This window comes from Zeus faber (assembly GCF_960531495.2).
Source record: "Zeus faber genome assembly, chromosome: 12".
In the NCBI taxonomy this organism is placed as follows: domain Eukaryota; kingdom Metazoa; phylum Chordata; class Actinopteri; order Zeiformes; family Zeidae; genus Zeus; species Zeus faber.
The window spans coordinates 9,575,621-9,601,022 of NC_137196.1; the positions used below are offsets into that span (position 1 = coordinate 9,575,621).

Consider the following 25,402-nt stretch of genomic DNA (forward strand, 5'->3'; position numbering starts at 1 on the left):
CGTGTGCAACAAAGTGAGCGGAGCTCGGCAGCCAGAGCTCCGAGCCGCCCGGGACTGTTTATCTTTCCGGAACGTTTCTCAGCCGCTCGGCGCCCCGTTCGCAGCGAAGCGACACCCTTCTGCAACCCCGCGAACGGGATTCGGTGTCCCCCCCGGTGTTTGGACAGTGTTGTACGCCGAGCACGGTTGGTTCGGTTCGATTCGGTTCCAGGGGGGGGAAACAGAAGGAAGCTGGCGTAAGGAAAAAGGGGCTTTCGGGACAAGGCTCGGGTCAGCCAGTCGGCCAGACAGCTCGGTGTGACGGCCCAGCCGCAGCGCCGCCGCAGGTGAGCCTGGGGGCCCGGGACGGAGCCTGGAGGGCCCGAGGGGAGGGGAGGGAGCCTGGCTGGCTGGCTGACCGACCGACCGACCGACTGATTGACGGGGGCTGTACGGCTTGATGCGCCCCGGTCGCCCGAGAGATGGGGGAGACCAAGATCATCTACCACCTGGACGAGCAGGAGACTCCCTACCTGGTCAAGGTGTCCGTGCCGGCGGACAGGGTCACTCTGGCCGACTTCAAACACGTCCTGAAGAAAACCAGCTACAAGTTCTACTTCAAGTCCATGGACGATGACTTCGGGTAAGGCGGGTTTTTGTGTGGTTTTCCATCGCAGCGTCGTTAGCTAAGCTAGTTAGCATCCTTTGTTAGCCGCTAACACAGCGACACAGCCCCGGCTGGGCTCCCTGTGCTGGTCGGGCCATTTGTTTACACTGTCACCGTGGACACCAGGGATGTATAGACAGATAGACAGATACATAGACGGATACAGATAGATAGATAGATAGATAGACAGATATACAGATCGATAGACAGATATACAGAGAGATAGAGGTGTTGTAAACAGCAGTTGACATGAGATAAGATGGTACCTTATCGATCCTTTTGGGGCGGAACAAGATGAAATATGTAATAACAAACAATCTCCACAACACGCGGTGGAGTTATTTTCAATAAAATGCGAAATAGAAAAGTATATAAAACACGAGATGAGCAATGTGCAACGTAGCAGATGGAAGTATGTCATAAGCAATGACATCAGCATCTTCTCTATAATTGCTATAATGGTTTTAAAGTAACCATGCTTAGTTGGGTGTCAAGCTGTCAACATCAAAACAGTAGGTAATGCTAATAAAAAAGCAATATGAATAACAAAAGAATACAAATTTAAGTTGGAAATACAGAATAAACTTATACGTTTACTAAATGTATAGAAAATCGCGAGATACAATAACAATAAACCTCCTGTGTCAACAATTCTCATTGTAAAAATTAGGAAATTGCGCAAGTTTGCATGTATGCAATATGATCCGTACTGTGTGTGCGAGGGTGGAAACCAAAATGGCTTTAACGATATAATATAAACAGTATTGCAAAAGCAGAGTGTTTTTTAACGTGCCTGTCTGGCTCAGGTCAAGCCGCACAGAGGAGGGGCTGTACAGTCTTAAAAACACCTCCTGTCGTTTATTACTTCATAACTGCTACTGTAGTTTTATTTTATGCTCATGCAAATCTTGATTATAATTTAAAATAAAATAATACAGGCAGCGCCATCATAATTTACGAGGATATACACATCGATCAAGTTAAAAAAGGAGTCCAAAGTCTGAATATCTATAATTCAATACACTATTTTTTTCTGACATCTGAATCCCCCCCTCCCCCAAATATCTTATTCTAACCTTAATAAAAGAAGATAACTGGACTGACTATATTTATATTCCGCTCATTCTCTCAGCTGCAGCCTTGCTAACATGTTGATGTCAGAATGGAAACAGTCAGTAAGTCAGTCAGTCAGTCTTTAGGCCCCTGCTGTTGTTGTCTGTTAGCCCAGAGGAATGCAGCGTTGGACACAGGAATGCCCTGTTTTACGCTGGCAGCTTTATAAGCCTGTCCATTTGTGCGAAAACATGACTAGATTGTGCAGATCTTTTAATATTACGCAGACAGGGGCGTCTTGTGTGCACCGCATTATAAATAAGGAAGCTAGAACAAATAATGGTTGCTTTAGAAGGACACCATTTAGGTTTTCACCATTTGATGTTTGGCTGAAGTCAAACATGGGTGGGGCACAACTTCTGTGACCGTCTTTACAAGTGGGACAAGCGTGTCAAATGGGCTGAAAGAAACGTGGGTATTGTTTTTTCTAAACGGGTGGGAAATTCTTTACATAAACATTTTAAACAAGTTTTTTTTGTGTTTTTTAACCATTTAAATTAGGTTGGTATGCGCCAGCAAATAACATAACCTGTTTTCAAACAGGAACGGAGTACAGCGCCTGTTTTGATGAAGACTGTAAAATGACTCCGTCCTCATTCTCTGTGGTGGAAAACAAATCATGTTGGTCCTCAAATGTCAAATACGCTTTCTAAGGAGTTGTTTAAGTCCTATTGCCGATCATTACCGATTATCTTTACCCGTGATACTGCCTGTCATGGCTCGAAATAGATAAATCCATGAGCTAATTGATATCCAAATTGCGGTCTTGGACAGTTTTTCTCGGCAACCCAAGTGACCCAATTGTTAGCAGTTCATACTCTGGTATTCTTCCTTTGACCAGAGTTGCTTGCTGCTGCGTCCTACACGTTCAGTATGGTTGGAAAATCACGTTTCTTTCCATCGTTTCAACTGAAATGATTGAATTACTTTAGGAATATTTAATTTGGCTGTATATTGTTTTTCATGTTGGCCATCCTTTAACTGATGCTGACGTGACATTGGATTATTCAGGGACATTCTTTTAAGCATGTGAGAAGTTTCGGACGGGTAGTACAGGTTGGACAGAAGTCAAATTGCTTTCCCACATTGTGACGCTCCTCAGATCCTTTCTGCGTTGAGCGCTGTCTGTCGTTCTCCACGAGCGATATGTCTTTGCCGAGACGGAGGGCAAGTTCCCAGTGTTCTCAGTATTTATCTTGTCCCAGTTGTCCACGTCGCCATGACTAATACGATTAATCCCCATTGCCTCACTATACACGCTTCATGTCTTTGCCTTTTTTAGAATGCAATTTGTGTTCATATGCAAATAAAGGTTCGCTGAGTCAACTGATCTCTTCCTTACAGGGTGGTCAAGGAAGAAATATCTGATGACAACGCCAAGCTGCCCTGTTTTAATGGCCGTGTTGTGTCATGGGTAGGTCCAAAGTGTGTGTGTGTGTGTGTGTGTGTGTGTGTGTGTGTGTGTGTGTGTGTGTGTGTGTGTGTGTGTGTGTGTGTGTGTGTGTGTGTGTGTGTGTGTGTGTGTGTGTGGCATCGTGAGTAGTATTGAAGAGGTGTATGTGTTCATGTAAGGTGGCGTGGGTGTAAATAGGTGTGTACAGTTGTGGCCGAAAATAATGTTTCCCTCTTTTCTCTTAAATAGATTGAGATTGACAAAAGTATCTGGTCTCCATCATTCTTAATTTTGCTGTTAAGGGTCCATACACTTTAAATCATAAAATTAACAAATGCCGTTGACAAACTTGACACCCTAGATTTTATATTTTGTAGTCACAACCAGGCAATCAATTCCTACACCACGCTGTCTTGGCAGTTTGCTCCGCTCTTCTTTTGCATTCGGCTCCAGTTCTCAGACTTGAAGGGTCTTCTCCCAAATGCTGTTTTCAGCTCAATCAACATGTGTTCAATTGGATTTAGATCTGGACCCATTTCTAGCCACTTAAAAACATTCCAGTGTTTTGTTTGGAGCCATGGGTGCTTTTTGAAGTGTGTTTCGGGGAGGCTTGGGCCGATATAGGATTAAAACGTCTATTGGCGATCGACTCCATCGATCGCGATTGACATTGATGACAGACGTTTTGTTTGTTTTGTTTTCCTATATGTATGAAACAAATTTTTTAAACACAACTGAGTTAGGGACCGTCCAAGTCCTTACTGTGTACTGTTCCCAAAAAACCTGTGCGTCCCCGCTGTCTGGACGCACGTCTCCCCGATGCTTTCTGTTGCTACGGGGCTTAATTTAGTAAAAGTGGATGTTTTTGTGTAAAAACTTTACTTGTAAATAATAAATACAAAACATCTGGAACGACGAGAGCGCATTTGCCACATTACATTATGTTTTCGCCGATTGGAATTTTGCGCGATCGACCAAGCCTAGTTTCGGGTCATTGTCCTGATGAAGGACCAATGGCCTTCGATTTCTGAAGCTGGGTTCAACATGGCGCTCCACAATACCTTGGGAATCTCCTCATTTCATGATGCCACATATAGCTTCAAGGCCTTCAGTCCCAGAGGCGGCAAAGCAAACCCTAAAAACGTCACTGAATCTTCTCCATGTTTGACTGTTGGGACCGTTTTCTTTTTCTTGAAGGCTTCATCTTGCATTCTATAAACACAGACTTGGTGTGATTTGCCCCAAAGCTCTAATTTGCTCTGTCCACAGGACATTCTCCCAGAACAATTTTGGCTTGTCCGCGTGTGCTCTGGCAATCTCCAGCCGGTCTTTCTCAGGTCGTTCTTTCACAGCAGCGGGGTCCCTCCTGGGGCTCCCACCATAGAACCCCCTTTCACTGACTTTCATTAAGATCTGGTGTCCCAAGGTCGATTTGAATCTGTTTTGCAGTTGTCCAAGGTTCTTCCTCCACCATTCCAACAATCCTTTGCTGAAATCTTTGATCAACTTTTCTCTTGTGGCCACGTCCAGAGAGGGTGGCTACAGTGCCATGGGCCATAAACCTCTTTGGGCCTTAAACATCAACAAACATCAGGGCCTCTGGAGATGGACTGAGATCGTCCATGCTTGGCTACTATCTTCTGACTGACCTCCTCGGACAACTCTCTGCTTTTCCTTCTTTTCCTTATTGCCCAGCGTGGTACATGTAGTAACACAAAACAGCAGAATGAGAAATTTTCTCCCCAGAAACTGGTCCACAGAGTGAACATTAGCTTGCACCTGTGACCTGTCACTGCAGCGGAGTTCACGTATTCATTATCAGCTGTTGAAATCCGATTATTTCTTATGGCTTCTAAAAGGCGGCAATTATATTTTCCAGGCCGTTTTAGGTATTCTGCGTCAAGCTAAGATCCAGTATTTCTTTTTTTTTTTTAACATTTGTTGTTCCACTGCAAAGTAAAAAATAAAATACATATGAGGATAACAAAATGTGTTTTTAATTCCAACAATTTTCAGGAAGAAATGGTGCATTATTTGAGGGGGGAAAAAAACCCAAGCGTGCCAATATTTTTGGCCACAACTGTCTCTGCATGTTCCGATGGATTTCTGTATTTCTGCACCAATGATGGCCATCTGCTGGACCTGCTAGCGACCCACAGCCAAGGCAGAGGACCTCTCCAGGGAGCGGTCTCATGCATCTGCGTTCTAATATCATTAGCGCATAATGACCATAGCAATAACCTACCCACACACGCACCGCTTTGCTAGTTTATGCGCTGCAGTCTTTAAAGTTACAGACTATAAAATTCCTTTAAAACACGCATGTAATGGTGCGTTACCACACTGAATAAAGGGCATGTATACAAACTCGCCGACACGTAGGATGTAACAGAGTCAGAATTCTTCGATGTCTGGAGCATGGAGGACATCTGGTGTGTGTGTGTGTGTGTGTGTGTGTGTGTGTGTGTGTGTGTGTGTGTGTGTGTGTGTGTGTGTGTGTGTGTGTGTGTGTGTGTGTGTGTGTGTGTGTGTGTGTGTGTGTGTGTGTGTGTGTGTGTGTGTCCGTGTCCGCCCTCCCTTCCTTCCTTCCCCACTTGCCTTCTTTGAGATTGGATTAAGACCAACTAAAATCACAGGATAGTGGTAAAATACTCCTTAACAAAGGGCCTCACTGCATGCCACCTAACAAGAAGATTGAATCACAGGGGACGGGGGGAGGGGAAAAAGTAGAGAAAAGGCCGTCTTGTGTCTTCATGAAGGTGCTGATGTGTCGGGCTGATTGAATGCAGTACGTTTAAATTCATGACTTTAGAAAAAATTGCTTCTGTCTGTTGGGATCGTTGAAGTTGGCGTGGTTTCTTCTTTTTTTATTTTTTTTGCATTCCTGATACTGCGCTTTTCGACTGGGCAGCGGTTGTTTTCATTTGCCCGTCTGCCTGAACGTTTGCCTGGCTCGGTTTCAAAGTCCATCTGTTTTCTCGTTCTCTGTTTGTGTATGCGAGAGTGTGCGCCTGTGCGTACGTAGTGGAGAGGTGTGTGTGTGTGTGTGTGTGTGTGTGTGTGTGTGTGTGTGTGTGTGTGTGTGTGTGTGTGTGTGTGTGTGTGTGTGTGTGTGTGTGTGTGTGTGTGTGTGTGTGTGTGTTTAACATTGCAACATTATTACCGTACCGACAATGGGCTACAGCAGCCTCCTGCGTTCATCTGTTGAGCTGAGACCTGACCAATTGGTCCCCGGGGCCCGAGAGCCTCGGTCACGACCATCACATCACACGGGGCCTGTGAGCTGCATCTATTTTCAGTGGACAGAGGCCATTATCCTTTGCTACGACCCAGGATAATACACAAACCTAACCCAATTTCCTCACAATGGGAATTGGATTATCTTTCCTACATCATACTATGATAAACCACAATGCCACAAATCTGCTATTTTTACTGAATTTCTTATTCAATATTTCACTTACTTACCGTATTTTCACGACCATAAGGCGCACCGTACTAAAAGGCGCAGTCTCAGTTATGTGTGCCATTACTGTATTTAACACACACATAAGGCGCACCGGATTATAGGGCGCGGGTTTTATATACCGGTACATATCCTCTACTACGTTTAAATACCTCTACTGCGTATTTAAAAATAGAGCGGGAGCAAAACTGAGTATGTTTGTGCTTTATTCATGTATTTATTACAAAGTATTAATCAAACCCATCGAAGTCATCATCCTCTGTTTCTGAATTAAACAGCTGCGCTAAATCAGACATGCCAGTTTCCCCTTCTTCGCTGTCAGTCACTTTCCGTGCCGTGCGGCTCCTCGGAAATGATGCCGGCTTTTGCGAAAGCTCGAACAACAGTGCCAGCAGACACGTTAGCCCAAGCATCTACAATCCATCCGCAAACTGTGGCGTAACTTGCCCGGCGCTGCCTTCCACTTTTCGTGAAACTGGTCTCCGTCGGTCATCCATCGCTCCCACGCCGCTCGCAGCCTTACTTTGAACGGCCGGTTCACACCGATGTCGAGCGGTTGAAGTTCCTTTGTCAGACCTCCCGGAATAACAGCAAGCACAGCGTTCATTTGTTTCACCTTGTTTTTCACATCGGCTGTGAGATGGGCACGCATGGAGTCACAGATTAACAGCGATGGTGATGCGTGGAAAAAACCACCTGGTCTCCTTACATACACCTCCCTCAGCCACTCTTTCATCATCTCCTCATCCATCCAGCCCTTTTCATTTGCCTTAATAACGACTCCAGCTGGAAAAGTCTCTTTAGGCAAAGTCTTTCTCTTAAAAATCACCATAGGCGGCAGTTTCTGTCCATTTGCGTGGCAGCCAAGCACAACAGTAAACGACACCTTTTCATACCCCGTTGTGCGTATCGCTACCGTGCTGGTCCCCTTCTTCTCCACCGTGTGATTCACCGGGATGTCGAAAGTGAGCGGCACCTCGTCCATGTTGGTGATGTGGCTTGGCTGGATGCGTTTGTCGGCGATGTGTTTGCTGCAGTAGGAGTGGAAGCTCGCCAGCTTTTCATTATAATCCGCCGGACGTTGCTGCGCTACTGTAGTCCTGGGAGTTATCTTGCTTTTGAGTCTCATTTAATATTGATTTGTTTCTTTAGAGGGGTGACCTCTGACTCACTGACTGAGACAATTTGAAATAAATCATTCCCGGGTCTCTTATTGCCTGAGTGGGTATAAATCCACCCTTGTCCAGGTCAATCTGTGTGGGTTCCACTGTTTGGACCTGTCCGTCTGACCTGTCCTCTCTGTCCACAGCTGGTCTCCGGGGACGGTGCCCACTCGGACGGAGGCTCCGTGGCGGACAGTATAGAGCCGCCGCCACCACTGGAGAGGACCGGAGGCATCGGAGACTCCAGACCCCCTTCCTACCAGTTAGTACTCGTGTGTGTGTGTGTGAGTGTGTGAGTGTGTGAGTGTGTGAGTGTGTGAGTGTGTGTGTGAGTGTGTGTGTGTGTGTGTGTGTGTGAGTGAGTGAGTGAGTAGGTAGAAAATGGAGACTGGAGTTGGCACGGCGTCCGTCGGTCACATACGTCCCGAGTTTAGCTCCTTGCTTGAGTCTTTAATGACATTTGTATCCGTCTAATAAGTGTGATAAGGAAGGACACTTCGCTGAATGGAAATGTATGACATGCTTGCGAATGGCCAAAGTGATATAGACTAGACAGATCTAGCTTTTTTTTTTTTTTTTTTAAACCCTTTTGACATTTCTATTCCTTTGACCGAGTCATTGGTCATTGAATTTACAACTTCCAAAGCAGATTTTAAACCACAAAGTCCTTGCACTTTTCAAGACACAAAGTTCTCCCTGTTCGGCTATTTTAAAATAGGCTTTTCTTTAGGTCTGACCATAACACTTAAAAGCCTAAAAGAGACTGTCACTACTGTCGTTCAAAGCCATGTATCTAAATGTTGCCACAGTTTTTAAGAACGTAATGAAGTTAGGGGAACATGATCGTAGCACTCGAAAGATAGTGAACGTTGACCCAGGAGAGGGTGATGTCCCCAAGTACAGAACACGGGAAGCCCTGCTACGAAAGTGATTTTATTTTATTTTCATTTTTTGAATCCTAAGAGCAGCAGGTGGGAGAGTCTGATCTGTCTTCTAATATCTTCCCCTGTACCCCCCCTCACCCCGCAGTGGGAAGGCAGCGAGCGGCCGGGACACCCTGGACAACGACACTGAGACGGGCTCCGTGGCGTCGCAGCGGAGGGACAGGGACCGGCCACGGAGGAAACACAACAACGACCACAGTGAGAAAGAACCAGGTCTTTCCATACATACCTGTAGAGATGTGTTTTAATGTATTATTATTATTTTTTTTTTGAGAAGATGAACACAATGTCAGGCAGCCCCACGAGAAATCAGTTTTCCAAACATTTGGTTACAAGCAGCCCTTTTGTTTATTGTGTGCGTGGTTCTTTCCCTCGGCTGCGCTCCGTCTCAGCCCAAATAGTCCATGAATCACCAGTCGGGGACACACCGATGTTGTGGTCTGATTCATTACTACCTTTCCTTACCGTCGTGTAAATCTCAAGAAAACAAAAGCTGTGGAGGAGCGCAGATAGCTGCAATGTGTGTGTCTTCTTTTCATGGATATTTCAGGCTTCCCTCTTCTGCCAGAATTTCTGCCGGCTTAAGCAAACAACCCTCTGTTGCTTATGTAACTGAGGTCTAGTCAGGTTTTCTTTTTTTTTTTTTTCCCCCACTGTGGTTTTATGTCAACTAAAACTAGAGATGCACCCATAACCGTATGAACCGAGTACTCATTCTCGATTATGTATCCCGAAATATTCAATAATAACGTTGAGATTGCTGATTTTGAGGACCCCTTACATCCATTTCTTTCAGGAATTGATTTCTTGGTTGAATCTGGTTTTAACAATAATACTCGAAACTAAAGCCTAGTGGATAGAAGCTGTTTGGTATTTGGTATCCATGGCCAAATCTCTCCTCTCTTCTGTGTTCCAGGTGCGAGGCAGAATGGCTTCTCATCGCGGGGCTTGGGCCGCGGCGCCGCAGAGTACGACAGCTGCTCCTCCTTCATGAGCAGCGAGCTGGAGTCCACGTCCTGCTTCGACTCCGAGGACGACGACGCCACCAGCAGGTGAGACCCGCCACATCATTAACTTAGTCTGGTTCTTTTATGTGTTCCAAGCTGAGCTGCAGCGGACCTGTGTATGTTTTGGGATTCCCGTGGTCTGGGTCTTGGTGTTTGACCCACATCCTGTTTCCTTTCTGCAAGGGACGGCCCGGTTAATACTTCAAACGCACTTTAGTCTTCTACAAATCTACTTCATACCATGTCCTACTGCAAAAAAAGACAAAATGGCGGGGCGGGGTCCGCAGCGACATGTCTCCTGCACCATGCGATCCCCACATAAGAAAGTTCTCCCAGCCAGATCCGACCAATCGGCACTAATGAGGCTGATTAGGCGGACCCGGTCCAGCTGCACGGCAGTGGGAAGAGGCCAGCGCCGTCACTCACAGACCATGGCTTAACCACGCCCCCTTGTCTGCCACAACCATATATATATACCTCATTATTTGACACTTTGGCCAGGTCTAATATGAACATCCGACATTGTAACATTATATATATATATATATATATATATATATATATATATATATATATATATATATATATATATATATATATATATATATATATATATATATATATATATATATATATATATATATATATATGACAGAAAATAGGGAAAAACATAATAGGTCCCCTTTAAAGACAAGATATACAAGATACACCTGTATCTCAATATTATGACGATATATCGCCCAGCCCTAATGTGAACTATACAAAAACATTTTTATTTCTCTCTTCCTGACATTCAGGTTCAGCAGTTCCACCGAGCAGAGTTCCTCTCGGCTGATGAGACGACATCGCCGTCGCCGCCGAAAGCCCAAGACCACCAACATGGACCGAGTGAGTCCACACACACACACACACACACACACATACACACACACACAAATACAGGCAATTCCCTGGGTTACGAAACACCTGTACTCCCGTACCGACCTCTTTGAAGCCCATTGTTTAAAACAATACAGTTGTTACAATGGTTCGTACTAAGGAAGGGGCGGACTACTTTGCGCGACTCTCAAAACACGGTCCGTTTTCAGCGATTCGTCGGTCCAAGGGAGAACAACGCCATGCCGTCGTCGCCATTTTAAGTTGGATCCCGAAAACACTGTTGTGTGCGTTGTGTTTTGACTTATCTTTCTTGTGTCTTTACCCTCGTAATCATGGCTCCAAAGTGGAAATCTGATGCAAGTGACAGTGATGCATCCAAGAAAGGAAAACAATAAACAATAAATTTAAATACTGTACTGTAGTTTAATTTATTATTATTATTATTATTATTATTATTATTATTATTAGGGGTCCAGCCTGCAATTGTACAGCAGCCCCTTATTGAAAGAGGAAAAGAACCCCAAATTCTTTGAATTTTGAGCAATAAAACTATCTGGAAAACCAACTACTGCATAACACACGAACACGGTTTGTGTGTTGTTTGAACCCCGCTGTCCCAAAGACCTTGTGGTTTGAAGTTTCATCCAAATCAATCCACATACGTACGTAGCAGATATTAGCGAAAAACCGACCAAAAAATGAGTGATTTTAAGACCGACGTGTACGCCAGTCTGACAGATGTCCACCCGGCTAAAACTATCTGGAACGCATACTCTGGCGTTAGCTAGAAACACGGGTGAGGTGTCGTTTAAACCGCTATATAACAAGGATCCTGTGGTTTAAATTGATCCACATACAGAACAGCTATTAGTGAATAACGAGATTTGCAGTAAGTCACTTTATGACGTCATCATATTATTGACTATAAATGTACAGATTCCAATTGAGAATGTCCAGTTAGAGCGTGTTCATGGATTGAACAGTGTGGAATGGATAACTTTGTAGTCTTTAGAAATAACCAAACTACAGATTTATGTGTATACTTGTAAAGCTTCTTCCCTGGAAGATGTCAGTAGATCTGTTCGATTGATGTTTTAAATGTGTGGTCCACATTTATTCGCCAGATTAATGAAAAAAAATAACAGAAAAATAATCCATGAAATATCGATTAAGTGTCCCTTGAAAAAGCTGTAATGTGCGACTCAATGAAGAGTTAAAATCATCAGAAAACGAGTCGTAACCCAGGGGACTACCTGTATGCCGAAATTCTTGACCAAATGTCCCGTTCATATTCAGACCCGTGAATTCCCTCTTTTTTTTTGATCTTATCTTTTCATTTCCCTCGTACCCTTTTCTTGTGGCGCACTTCAGTCGTCCTCGTTCAGCAGCATCACAGACTCAACGATGTCTCTGAACATCATCACGGTCACGCTCAACATGGGTGAGTGAGCCGCTACAGTTTACATTTTAACCTTATTTTCTATATATTTTTGTCATTTAGGCTTATCTTTAATGTTCATTATTGTGCTTTTCGTACATGACCACATTTTTACTGTTCATTCTTTATCTTTAGGTACATTTTTCTTTTTCATTGTTAATTTTCATTGTTCATATTTTTAAGATTTGTCCATCTATATGTTTATTCCAATGTTTCCCATACATTGATTTATTTGTGGTGGTCCACCACAATATCAACATTGACTGATATTGATTTTCAATTTTTTTTACCATTTAAAATGGGTAAAATCTTATTTCATTGTAGACCTGTTTGCAGTGCATTGATTCTCTCAGCCCCTCCTTGCCTCACTCACTCAGATTCACAAACACCCGTTTGTGAATAGCCCCTCCTCGATGTGCACAATGATCCTGCGCGGGATGTTTTATCGGGTGATGCACCGATCGATCGGCCGGTGACCGGAATTGCGTAGTTGACACTCAAAGAGAGAGCGAAAGAAAGAAAATGTCGACTGAAGGTGAAAGAAGGTCAAAGAAAAAGATTAGATAAATGATTCATCTATCTCTTGACAATATTCCAAAATTATGCAGACTCCGTTACGATTACATTTACATTAAGTCATTTAGCAGACGCTTTTATCCAAAGCGACTTACAAGGGAGAATAACATTCAAGCTACAGTGTAACAATAAATAAATACTGCTAAGTAGTGCTAAGTAATTGTAAGTTAGGAGCGGAGGTACTCTCTGAAGAGCTGGGTCTTCAAGTGGTTCTTAAAGACAGAGAGGGAGGTCCCTGCTCTGATCATTTTTGGCAGCTCGTTCCACCAACGTGGAACTACAAATGAGAATAACCTGGATTGCCGTGGTTGTACGGCCGGCAGAGCCAGGCGACGCTCATTTGATGAGAGCAGCATCCGGGGGGTAACGGGCTTTTACAAGAGCATTTAAGTAGGTGGGAGCATTCTCAGCAATCACTCTGTAGGCCAGCATCAGAGACTTGAACTTGATGCGAGCGGCTACAGGTAACCAGTGGAGCTCGATGAGCAGCGGAGTGACATGTGCCCTCTTTGGCTGGTTGAACACCAGTCGCCCGCCACATTCTGTATCATCTGCAGTGGCTTCACCGCACAGGCCGGCAAGCCTGTTAAGAGGGCGTTGCAGTAGTCGAGACGGGACATCACCAAGGTTTGTACCAGCAGTTGAGTGGCATATTGGGTCAGGTACGGCCTGACTTTTCGGATGTTGAATAGTGCGAAGCGGCAGGACCGGGAGACGGCGGCAACATGGTCCGGGAATGTCAGTTGGTCATCAATAATGACACCAAGATTCCTTGCAGCCTTGGTAGGAACAAGAGATTTTAATATCAATGTTGTGATAAATACCTTGTTTGGCCAGGAAGACCAGCAGTACCGTTTTCGCCATGTTTAGTTGAAGATGATAATCCTTCATCCATGTGGATATGTCAGCGAGACAATCCGAGATCCACATCGAGCCAGTGGGGTTGTCAGGCAGGAAGGACCGATAGAGTTGAGTATCATCCGCATAGCAGTGATATGAAAAGCCATGTGAGCGGATGATCGGGCCCAGTGAGGTGGTGTATATGGCAAAAAGGAGGGGTCCTAGCACCGAGCCTTGGGGCACCCCTGTGGTGAGGTTGTGAGGCACAGACAGCTGGCCTCGCCATGTCACATTGAACGAGCGCCCGGTGAGGTAAGATTCGAACCAGGAAAGTGCACTGGACAGGAGTATGCTGTGGTTGACAGTGTCAAAAGCAGCTGATAAGTCTAGCAGAATGAGAACCGATGATTTGGCAGCAGCTCTAGCAGTTTTTACGGCCTCTGTGATGGACAACGGGGCTGTTTCGGTGGAGTGACCACTTTTGAAGCCGGATTGAAGTGTATCGAGAAGGTTGTTTCTTGACAGGTATTCTGTTACCTGTTACCTACCTACATGTTAGTAGTTTAGATAGTTTAGATACCTCACTCGATCACCTCACCTCACCTCGATCGCTGTCACTATAGCGGAGCGTCTGCTCTCGTGCACGAGCTCTCCTCATGATGAAAGCTTTGTCTCTTATGAGACTCGGTTCTTGACGAGTCATTCAGTAAAACAAGTCGTTCCATTTGATTCTGTTGGTTTATCGCGCGGTGAGCAAAGGAGGACTTTCAGTGAACAAGAGTGAAAAGAGTCGGCAGTTTATTATTATTTCTTTTTTTTTTTGCAATGGTTGCAATTTCTTTTGGAATGGCAAGTACCATATGAATATAATAGAAATGTATATTTGCACTTAAAAACAAAAGTCTTTCATTTGGTTTGAACTGGACATTTCCACGTTAGTTATATGTTGTGTCCTACTAAAACTCAGTGAGAGTTGCAGCTTGCAGAATACTGAAACTTGGTTACTGTCCCATATTCTACTTTATTGGAACTCAAGCCTGCCCCCCACACCCCATAACAGGCTGTGTATTTATTCAACACCAAACACACACGCTTTATACGGATCAGTAAGAAACAAAATAAAATACCCAGGGTTTTAGTTCATAAAAGTCTATGGCACCACCGTTGGCACGCTTGTTGGAGCTCATATGAAAGCTCGAAGACAATGTTTGTTACTTATGCGGTTTTTACACTAAAAGTAGCGCGTTGACTCGGAGCCCGGCGGGGAGCGTGGGGGGGTTATGATTTTGGATTCTAAATGGTATATAAAATGATGGAATGATACACTGACATTACTGTTTATATGGCAATGTCCGGAACTTCAGTGCGCCGGTAAAGGGGCGCTGAAGTTCCATGAGCTCCATGAGCGTGTTGACCCGGGTGTCCTGTTTACATCACAGCCGATCGGAGGTGGAGCCGACTTAAAAACCTTTGTCATTGCAGGGTAATTTGACCCGGGACTGAAATCTGGGTGTAACCTTTCCCACTGGTGGAAAAATGGCGGATGCTACCGGGTGTTACTGGGTTTTTGGTACAGTGGGAAGGGGGTATTACAGTCTGTAGTGATGTAAAAAGTACTCCACGAGTCAAACCGTTCTCCGAGGGGAAAAAAACGAAGTCAGGCTCAACGTTGTCCCCTCCACAGTGTCCACTTTTCCCGCTGGAGCAAACCATCTTCCACTCGCAGAGAATGGTACAAAATGCCAGTTTAACTGAATTCTAAACTAAGAAAACCACGAATCGCGGACTGAGTTGTGAGTCAGGCAGCAATAAACGATTTGCTTTTCAGTGTCCATGTCCTGTCGCGATAATTACTATATCGACTTGTCGTAAGATGTATGGACATGGCCTCGATCAGTTTTCTGACCTGGATAATTGCCCGTTGTGGTTACATGTGTGTAATGTGGGTGGGGGAAAAAAGTTTTTTTCACAGCGCCGGGGAGCGACGCCGCTACTACAAATATCAACGCAACGAAACCTTAACATTACCTTACCTGACAGAAGAATCCTCCAAAATCGCGATCTCCTCCATATCTTTTGGAGTTTTCACAGTGACCACCATAAGTCCCTGGCTGAGTTATCTATGCTAGAATCCTCGGTGGACCACTGTGCAGATGCTGTGTTCAAGTCCTGTGGTAATTTTCGAGCCAAACGACCTGCTGCTTTCTACTGCTCATAACATCAACTTTTTTTTATGTTCATAACTACTCTACTTATATTTGAACTTGAAAATATACTTGATTAGCTGGCAACAAAAGTGCCAGCTAAATGACATAATGTGGCACAAATGTTGTACATTTCAAAGGAAAAAAAGAAGAAGAAGAACACGTTATGGAAGGAATTATGTGTCACAATTCACAAATAAATATAATGCAATAAACACAAATACAAGTGGGGAGATATGAATGTATTTCTGAAGCCACAAATAAATAATGTATTACTTGCGTTGTGTGAGCCATTTTATAAATAAATGTAACTGAGCCAAATGAAGAGGGGGGTGGGACAACTTTTGCTTCTGTCCTCTCATCTGCTCTCTGTGTGAGTTTCACTGTAGGCACACACATTTTAATATTTTCTTCACATTACATTGTCTGAATATTCTTAAGAATTAAAAGTTCATTGCTATTTGAAAAGGTTTACTTGCATTGTTATGCAATTATATTATCATTATTCCAAAAAAATGGTCTTAAAATGGCAATATCGTTTATCGCAATTATTTCTGTGACAATATATCATCCAACAAATAGTACTGTCATGTACTGACGCACGGTTTGCTAACAGCCACATTAGCCCAGCTGGGTCCCAGTTAACTCCGCTTACGTCCAAACGAGTTCCCTCGTACCCGGATAACAATACCACACCAACTCACGTTAAACTTAATCCCTTATTTATCTAAAAAGTCAAACTTTCCTCTTTTCTTTCTTCCCACTTTCCTCTTGAGCCTCAGTCTCCTTCCTCCTCGTTCCCCTCTCGCTTAACTCTCAACTCCGCCCCTCTGATTGGGCCAAATCTTCTGCATCATGTTATCACGTGAACATCCCGAACTACATGACATATTATTTTTAATGCTTTATACTACTGCATTTAACTGACCAGTCTTTATAAGCAGGTTTTGAAACACAAGGGAAGCTACTACTTACGTTCTCATCTTAAAAACATACACCTCAAGTTGCCAACACACAATATGTTTGTATGACTCGCATATTTTCTTGTTTTTCCAGCCTCTCGTTTACTATAAGGTTTACTATATAATTGCACATTTATTTTTGTAGTTTTCTTCTAGTGCTTTAGAATTATTGCTTAAGATACAATAGATAAAAGGATGAAATGAACCTATGTCAACATTTAGCATGTTCTCAGGAAGAGTCACAATTATTACGTAATCTATTCTAGTTCTTCTAAAACCGTTCCCCCATCATATGTTTCCATTCGAGTTTCAGGGGAATTTCGATAAAGCCCAAATGATGCCAGATTTTCTTGGTCCGATGCCGATCTTGATTTTGGAGAGTCCTAGCTCACCAATTACTGATGTTTTGACTCATATTTTGTCAACAAGTGCAAAATTTTCTAATTAATTTGAAAAACGTGTATTTGATTTAAGTTTAAATATTTGAGAACATTTTACTTATAAGCAAACAAATAAATAAAAAGAAACACACAAATAACTTTTTGATAGATTAAAGAAGATTAAAGAAATTAAAAAGTTTATATTAGAAATTTTTATTTTCTATTTTTTCTCGAGTTCCAGTGAACGCATCGTCATTTCCGAAACAAATTAGTTTGCCGGGTTTTCTTTGAACGCAGCATTGCTTTCTATTTGGAAACCTGTGTCCATGTCTAAATGCGAGTGTGAACACTAAAGCATGGATGGATTTCTAATGCCTAGTCCGACTTCTGTGCTTATTTTGCTGATGTCTTTTGTTAATTATACTTATTAAAAAATCGGGACACATAATCAAAAGCGACAAATAATGGCAAATATATCGGCCGGCCAGATATATATTGGTGGGGCTCAAAATTGTAAAACAATGTTAGAAATGCTGCAATAATTGTGATTTTGATGCGTTTCCATCAGTTGGGTTGAGGCACATTGACTGTCTGCCAAATGTTTATGTTACAATCATCAATGCCGATCGGTTTTCAGTAATAGATAGACATAGAAATAGTCTTACAAGTTTGACGTTATCCCAATGTTATAGTGGCATCAAATGAACAAAAAAAGGAAATACATTTTTTTTTTTTTTTTTTGTATGAGCGTTTCATGCTCTTGACTGCCCAATCTTCTCCGCCCGCAGAGAAGTACAACTTCCTGGGCATCAGCATCGTGGGTCAGAGCAATGAGCGAGGGGACGGAGGGATCTACATCGGCTCCATCATGAAGGGTGGAGCCGTGGCCGCAGACGGACGCATCGAGCCCGGGGACATGCTGCTGCAGGTGTGTGTGTGTGTGTGTGTGTGTGTGTGTGTGTGTGTGTGTGTGTGTGTGTGTGAGAGATAGATAGATATGGAGCGATAAATGCTGCGGTGCTGTATATCTCGGAGTCAGATCAAAGATATGTGTTTGAGTACAAGCACCAGCAGGCAGGAGCGAAAGAGCGTGACAATATATTTCAAGTTTAAGAGATTTTCTAATCCCGATATCAACACGGTCATTTTGATGGTGTTGCTTTGCTTTTCCTCCGTCACCTGTGTTCAACCGTTCAGCACAGCTTCCTGTTTTGTTAACATTCCATCTACCCCGGTGGTTTCTGCACCCCGCCCACTTTAAAGGCTCAGCTTCCACTTCATTTCTGACAGTGTGCTCACGTGCTGACTTTTCAACATCCTGACAACATTCATGGTCCCCAGACCCCATGTTGAGAACCTCAGATAAAAACGCTGCCTCCTCCCTCCCCGCAGGTGAATGACATCAACTTTGAGAACATGAGCAATGACGACGCAGTCCGAGTACTGAGAGACATCGTGCACAAGCCAGGGTGAGCGGTGGATACACACACACACACACACACATAAGGGAATGCTGTATCCTCTTCGACCTTAACCCCTCCACAGTGACAGACAGGTGGAGATTAGGCAGCCTCGCAGTGTCTTGATGAATGGAAAGCAGTGCAGCGCTGGTGTGTGCTCACGGCTCAGCGTTAACAGTCCGCATGTAAACTCTGCTGCTGTGTTTATTGTCAGGCCCATTACCCTGACGGTTGCCAAGTGCTGGGACCCCAACCCCCGCAGCTGCTTCGCTCTGCCCAGAAGTAAGACCCACTGTCTCTTCTTTTTCCCTTCTCCTTTTGTGATTATTCTCTTTCATTGGGTGTGGTTTTTTTTTGTTTTATTTTTTTCAATATTTTTTTTTTAATATAAACTCCCTTCTGCCTTTCTCTCTGCAGGTGAGCCTATCCGGCCAATCGACCCCGCCGCCTGGGTCTCCCACACGGCCGCGATGACGGGGGTCTTCCCCGCCTATGGCATGAGCCCCTCCATGAGCACCGTCACCTCCACCAGCTCCTCCATCAGCAGCTCCATCCCCGAGACTGAACGTGAGACGATTTAAAAATAAATAAATACATAAAAATCAAAAACACGCGCACTGGCGTTAATGGGAGCCAACCTTCTTCACTTTTGCAGCCTGTTCTTAGCTTGTACTGCCACTGCATTGGACTTGAGTGTTATTCGCATATACACATGTTTTACCTACAGTACAACACCCTTTTCCCTAACGTTGCTTATCCAAAATTTGGGCTCAACCAAAGCAGCTATTTTCCACCCTTCCCGTCAGCTACATTGGTCGGTTGCTCAGAAAAATAATTGTCTATTGGCAAAATCTGAATTGATGATCCAAAGTGGTAATCCTTATGATTATTTTATTTGAAAAAAATCCCATATTTGATACTTTTTTGAGCCCACACTTTATAAGACACTGCTGTTCAATGTATTTCTATTATGCATTTCTATATGCTTTTCCTGGAAAGAACACCCCAAAAATATGCTATTCTGAATGGAATCCTGGAACTGGGTAGTGTAACCAACCCAACACCGATGATCTTATGGATTTCCACTTTAATAGTTCTTTGTTAACAGACCTGACAGGACTCTCACACACGCAGTATAGACAATGATATTGGACCTTTGTTTCTGGCTCAAGTTTAATGAATTATTTTACTGTAGATCATACATTGGACATTCTGACATACGTTTCTGGCACTGCTTAAATAAATCACTTGGACTCATTTGGGAGCCGTTTTCATTTTGCGCATATTCATTCACATTTCCACCGACGAAACATTTATCTCCTTGAAGGTCAGTTGTGAGGTTCCACTGTATATTTCCACCCCCTCTTGACTCGTTTTCTGGCTCTTGATACGGCGCTCTTGTTTGGATTTTCCTCCCTTGTTATCTGTTTTATATCTTTTGTGTTCTCTGTTGAGTATCTTCTGACGATCCTGCGCTTGTTTAAAATGCTCTATAAAATAAACACGGGCGCAGATGAGAAATCGTTGAAGGACCAAGTTAAAAGAAGCACCTAGTAAGTGCTCCAGAGGTTGTAGTCGTTCTAGAGTCTCCTGGAAACAATAGTACTGGACAGAAGTAGCATGTGTGGTTTTTTTTGGGGGTTTTTTTTTTGTCAAGATCCCACAACCAACCATTTTATACCCAGAGAACAATCCGTGCTGAAACAGTTCCTGCTTATCAGCGTGTTCCACGTGTCGAGAAATCCCTGTGTGTTTGAGCGGGTCCCGCCCTTCCACCGCATTCCAAGGAGAATTCCCTGTTCCAGCCTTTGACCGTGTTTAGCCTCCATCTGCTCAATAACTCTCCCCCCCCCCCCCCCCCCAGTCAAAAAGTGAGCCATAACTCTCAGAAACTCTCATAACTCTCAATATTCATCTTCCCTGTAATCTGCGGGGAGCTGACACATCAGTGTTTTTTCCTCGCTTTTTTTTTTTTTTTTAATAAGCACTTTCTCAAACAAACTATTCTTATTCACACAGAATTGGAGACGGTTGCCTCCCCGATAGAATTTTTTCCATTTAAATAAATCGTAAATCGGCCCGCTCTAGAAGAACCTGTACGGAAGTAGCGCTCGCCGCCGGCTGCGGTGGGAGATTCGGGATCGTGACCCCCGTCTTACGTCCTCTGTCCCCGCAGGGTTCGACGACTTCCACCTATCCATCCACAGCGACATGGCGACCGTGGCCAAAGCGATGGCGTCCCCAGAATCGGGCCTGGAGGTGCGAGACAGGATGTGGCTGAAGATCACCATCGCCAACGCCTTCATTGGTGCGTGTGACCTCTCGAGGGTTCTTATCTCAATCTCAAAATTAGACTTTAAAAGCATTTAGGAAAACTTTCAGAACCCCCCCCCCCCCCCCTATGAGGGGCTGAAAATGGATTTGGGACACTTCCAGCTGCAGTATGAATGTGGCCTTCGGGGTTTTCCCTCAGCCTCGATCCAGTAGTAATTTTGGGTTGTCTGTGATTTCGAAAATTTAGAGTTGCACCGGCCAACGCACAAACACGATGTCGAGTCCAAAACATAGTTTTACCTTATTAGCCAAGACAGACAACCAATCTGATCCCTTGCTGTTAACTGAACACTAGTTGGGCCTCAGAAGCACATAGTTAATGTGTGTCTGATTGAAATATTACATTTTACAGTTCTAGACATATTAATATGCCCCTCTGTCTCACTGTCTGTCTTTTCTTTTAATATCTGACATGTGCGATGTAACCAATATCCAATAGCAGGATTGGCGCATACCTAACAAAAATGCAAAACCATTAGATTTCACCAGATTTTCTTCGACCAAATTCTCTGAGGGTCAAACATGGAACGAACCTTGTTTCACACTGATGAGCTGCTAGAAGAATAAGGTGATTTTATAAACATGATTCTTCAATAAGACTGCACCATATGCACCATTCTGTCCTTCAAGCCAATTATACCAACCTTACCTCAACATATTTTGACTGACTTTCAAAGTTCTGACGACCCATCGAACATCCAGGAGATTTTAGTAAAGATTTTAGTGAGACAAATGAACATATTTGGCGCTACAGAGGCTGGATGCCAGGAGGAACTAGTCACAGGCTCCTAGTCTATTCCTCTATTGTGTTTTATGAGTGATAATTTAATAAATGCTTCTAGTCTGAATGCCTCTCTCTGTGAAATCTTTGAAATCTAGTCCAGTACATAGTTTATCCGTTTCTCTGTCGATGAGTTTGAAAACGAAATAAGTTTGCCAAGAAATGTGTGCTTGAAATGTTTTTCCAGGTTTTTTTTTTTTTTTGGTTGTTTTTTGGGAGTAGTGTTTCATGTGTATGTAACTCTAAACACACAGCTCACAAATCAACACATCATTTAAAATTCAATAGACTTACAAAGATTGCACATTTATTCTATACTGTGTGTGTGTGTGTGTGTGTGTGTGTGTGTGTGTGTGTGTGTGTGTGTGTGTGTGTGTGTGTGTGTGTGTGTGTGTGTGTGTGTGCGCGCCTCCACAGGCTCCGACGTTGTCGACTGGCTGTTCCACCACGTGGAAGGCTTTTCGGACCGGCGCGAAGCCCGGAAATATGCCAGCAACCTCTTGAAGGCTGGCTTCATCAGACACACCGTCAACAAGATCACCTTCTCAGAGCAGTGCTACTACATCTTTGGAGACCTCTGTGGCAGTAAGTGATCACTCAGCACAGAACCTGTTTTGAACCAACGTTTAAACCTGCACAGGGTCACGTTAGGGTGAACATTCCATAGTTATTTTATTCAGTTATGTTCATTTAGTTCCATTATTTTCTTTCCTGTGGGTTTAGTGTACAGTCAACTGCCTTTTTTTTTTTTTTAAACCTGACAAGTTTTCTGGGAGTTACTTCTGCTCCTTGTTTTCTATTTTTTTATGCATATCACACAGCGTCGGCGATAACAGAATTGGCATATTTATTAAAAAGTCAAAGAAATTCTTGTGCTGGCTTACGGTCAACAAAGTTATCGGCGGAAACCTTATGTAAAAACTGAAGCTGAAGTTACTCGTCAAAATGTTCTCTAAAGGTTCTTTGTCATGCATTTATGCTCTGATTTCTGTACACTGTTATGCTGATAATAGTACTTTTGTTGTTTGCAACATTTTTTGACATGAAAAAACAATTACTTGCAATGCAAGTTTTAAGGTTTTTGAATCTGTTGGAATGCTCTTTTTTTAATTTTTTTTATTTCCAGGTTATTTTAGTTTTACCCATCTGAGGAAAGTGCAGTTTACCCTCCATTCTATCTTAAAGACACTTCCAAATTGCGTGGCCGTTATCTTGAACCATCTCTTCTCTCTCTAGACATGACTCACCTCTCCCTTCACGACCATGACGGTTCCAGCGGGGGCGCTTCAGACCAGGACACCCTCCCCCCGCTGCCCCACCCCGGGGCGGCCCCCTGGCCAATGGCACTGCCCTACCAGTTCCCCATCCCGCATCCGTACAATCCCCAATCCCCCCAGGACCTGCCCCAGCCCTTCCCAGGGGGGCCTGGCCAGGGCAGTGCAGGCAGCCAGCACAGCGGTGAGTGGAGCTGTGTGTGTGTGTGTGTGTGTGTGTGTGTGTGTGTGTGTGTGTGTGTGTGTGTGTGTGTGTGTGTGTGTGTGTGTGTGTGTGTGTGTGTGTGTGTGTGTGTGTGTTGTTTATACTACCTTTTAGAAGTTGTTGGCAATAATGCATCAGCTGTTTGTTGCCAAGAGTGTCAAAATGGCGGCCGAATTGCGTGAGATCAATTGATAAATCGATAGGTTTCTAACAGCATGGTTCAGCGCATTGGTTGACAACGAGGCAACCAAGACCACACAAGATGGTTGACAATAGCCCAAATCCGGTTGCCCGGGGCAACTGGACAACCATTATTGTCGAGCCCTGCATGCAGCGTATAAAAGTTGAAATGATTGGATCCTCGTTCTTCCCAAATGTAATTAACTATTATATTTACTCTCGAGAACAAGTTTGTTGTGAACATTTTACACTGAGAAAATCTGCTATCAGCAGCAGCATGAGGCATGCTCTGAAACTGGACGATGATCCATTAAAAGGCATCAAAAGGTGGTGAACATTTAGATGCACCATTCATGCATGTGACACAAGCTGATCTCCCTCAAACACAAACTTGGTTCAGTTGGACACTTGGATGAAATAAATGGTATAAAAACACCACCAAAGTGAAGTGCTCGAGTTCCAGGATCATCATTTACGTCATTACATTTATTAAGGATATCGCCACAGTTTCTCTCTCTCGCTGTTTGACTTGACACGTGGCCACATCCCTCCCTCTCTCTCCACCCTCCCTTCATCCACAGGAAGCAGCGGTTCCAACTGCAGCAAGAACGAGGGTCGCAAGTCGGGCGGCAGCGGCAGTGAGTCAGAAGTGCGGAGCCTCCGCGCTCCCAGCGAGCGCTCGGTGGCGCCCCCCAGCGAGCGCAGCGTGCGCAGCTCCCTGAGCCACCGCAGTGGCCACTCCCACTCCCACTCCATCGCCTACGGCCCGGGCCTGATCTACGGGCCCCCCGGCCTGCCCCCGCAGCCGCCACACATGCCCTTGGCGGCCCCCGGTGCCCCGCCGGGCCGGGACCTCTCCGCGGCGCCACCCGAGCTCACCGCCTCCCGCCAGTCCCTGCGCATGGCCGTGGGGAACCCCGGAGAATTCTTCGTCGACGTCATGTGATTGGCGCCGCTCGCCAAGGCTTAAACGCATCAGTAGCAGATCGGGCTTCCTGTGATGTCATGCAAGCACTGAGGGAGGGGAGACCACCAGCAGTAACTGAGCAGTCTGGTTCCAGTTGTTGTTGTTCTTTTTTTTTTTTTTTTTGTTTGTTTGTTTTTTTTCTTCAGTGAAGAACCTCCCTCCCAGGATGGAACCAAAGCACCTACTATCTCAGTCCCCCCCCCCCCCCCCCCCTTTTTTTTTGGAGCACAAGGGCGGGAAGGGGAGGAACCGAATGGCGAAAGGGGACATGACTCAGCGCTTTGCAACACAGAAGATTTTCATTTGTCCTCCCACCCGCCCGCCTTCCCCTTTTTCTCGACTCTCGTTATCTGAGCATTCTCTCTGTCCACCCCCCCCCCCAGCCCTGTTGATCCAGAGGAGAGTTTGCTTCGAAACGACGAGAAGAAAGTGTCTTCCCCTCTCTCTCTCTCTCTCTCTGCCTGCCTCCTTTCTTTTATATTCCACCTTTTGTTGAACTCTAACAACAGCTAATGTGCAAAAGCAAAATGATAGAAAGCAGAAAGGAACACTAATTGTCAGACTTATTAAAAAAAATGTTTTGTTTTTTTAAAGATGTTTGCTCAACTTAAGAGGGAAATAAAACCGAAAAAGAGTTGTATGTGACGAAAGAGCATTGAGGTCCTGCTTTCCGTGAGAATGCATTTGTTTTTATTATATATATATATATATATATATATATATATATATATATATATATATATATATATAAAACACATATACATACACGTAGTCGGTTGAGAAATAGTTTAATTTTTAAACACTAAACATAACCATCCAGCTTCAAGAGTCAATTTTAAACAACATAATTTACATTTTCATCTTAAAAACAAAACAAAAAAAAAACAGAGCAATTTCAGCCTCTGTCTTGTGATAATGTATAGTGGAAACAAATTCTCGCCATGTCTTTCTCACTACTTTTATCAAGGAAAAAAAAATGTCTTTTTATTTATAAATATAGTTTTATGACTTAACCTGGCAGTCGGTGTCGTTTATTTGGGGGCTTTTTTTGAGTGTCTTGTGTACAAGTGTGGCTGCTTTTGCGTGCGTCAGTCCAGATGGACCAAAAATTTACAACCCACGGGGCGCTTGAGGTCATATGTTCACTTAAAAAGGAAAGAATTCCAGTTGGTGTCGAAAGGAATGTGAAG

General features: G+C 44.0%; 1 protein-coding gene across 1 annotated transcript; it reads left to right on the forward strand.

The window, feature by feature from the left end:
• Nucleotides 1–15: 15 nt before the first annotated feature.
• dvl3b (dishevelled segment polarity protein 3b) lies at nucleotides 16–25,175 on the forward strand. Its single transcript, XM_080011159.1, has 15 exons — nucleotides 16–622; nucleotides 3,104–3,173; nucleotides 7,928–8,043; nucleotides 8,811–8,923; nucleotides 9,642–9,777; nucleotides 10,530–10,620; nucleotides 11,983–12,052; nucleotides 17,800–17,939; nucleotides 18,404–18,480; nucleotides 18,686–18,753; nucleotides 18,889–19,038; nucleotides 20,648–20,779; nucleotides 22,004–22,171; nucleotides 22,823–23,044; nucleotides 23,827–25,175. The coding sequence occupies exons 1-15, from the start codon at nucleotides 462–464 to the stop codon at nucleotides 24,189–24,191; spliced, it is 2,079 nt and encodes a 692-aa protein (XP_079867285.1). The 5' UTR covers nucleotides 16–461; the 3' UTR covers nucleotides 24,192–25,175.
• The last annotated feature ends 227 nt before the right edge of the window (nucleotides 25,176–25,402 follow it).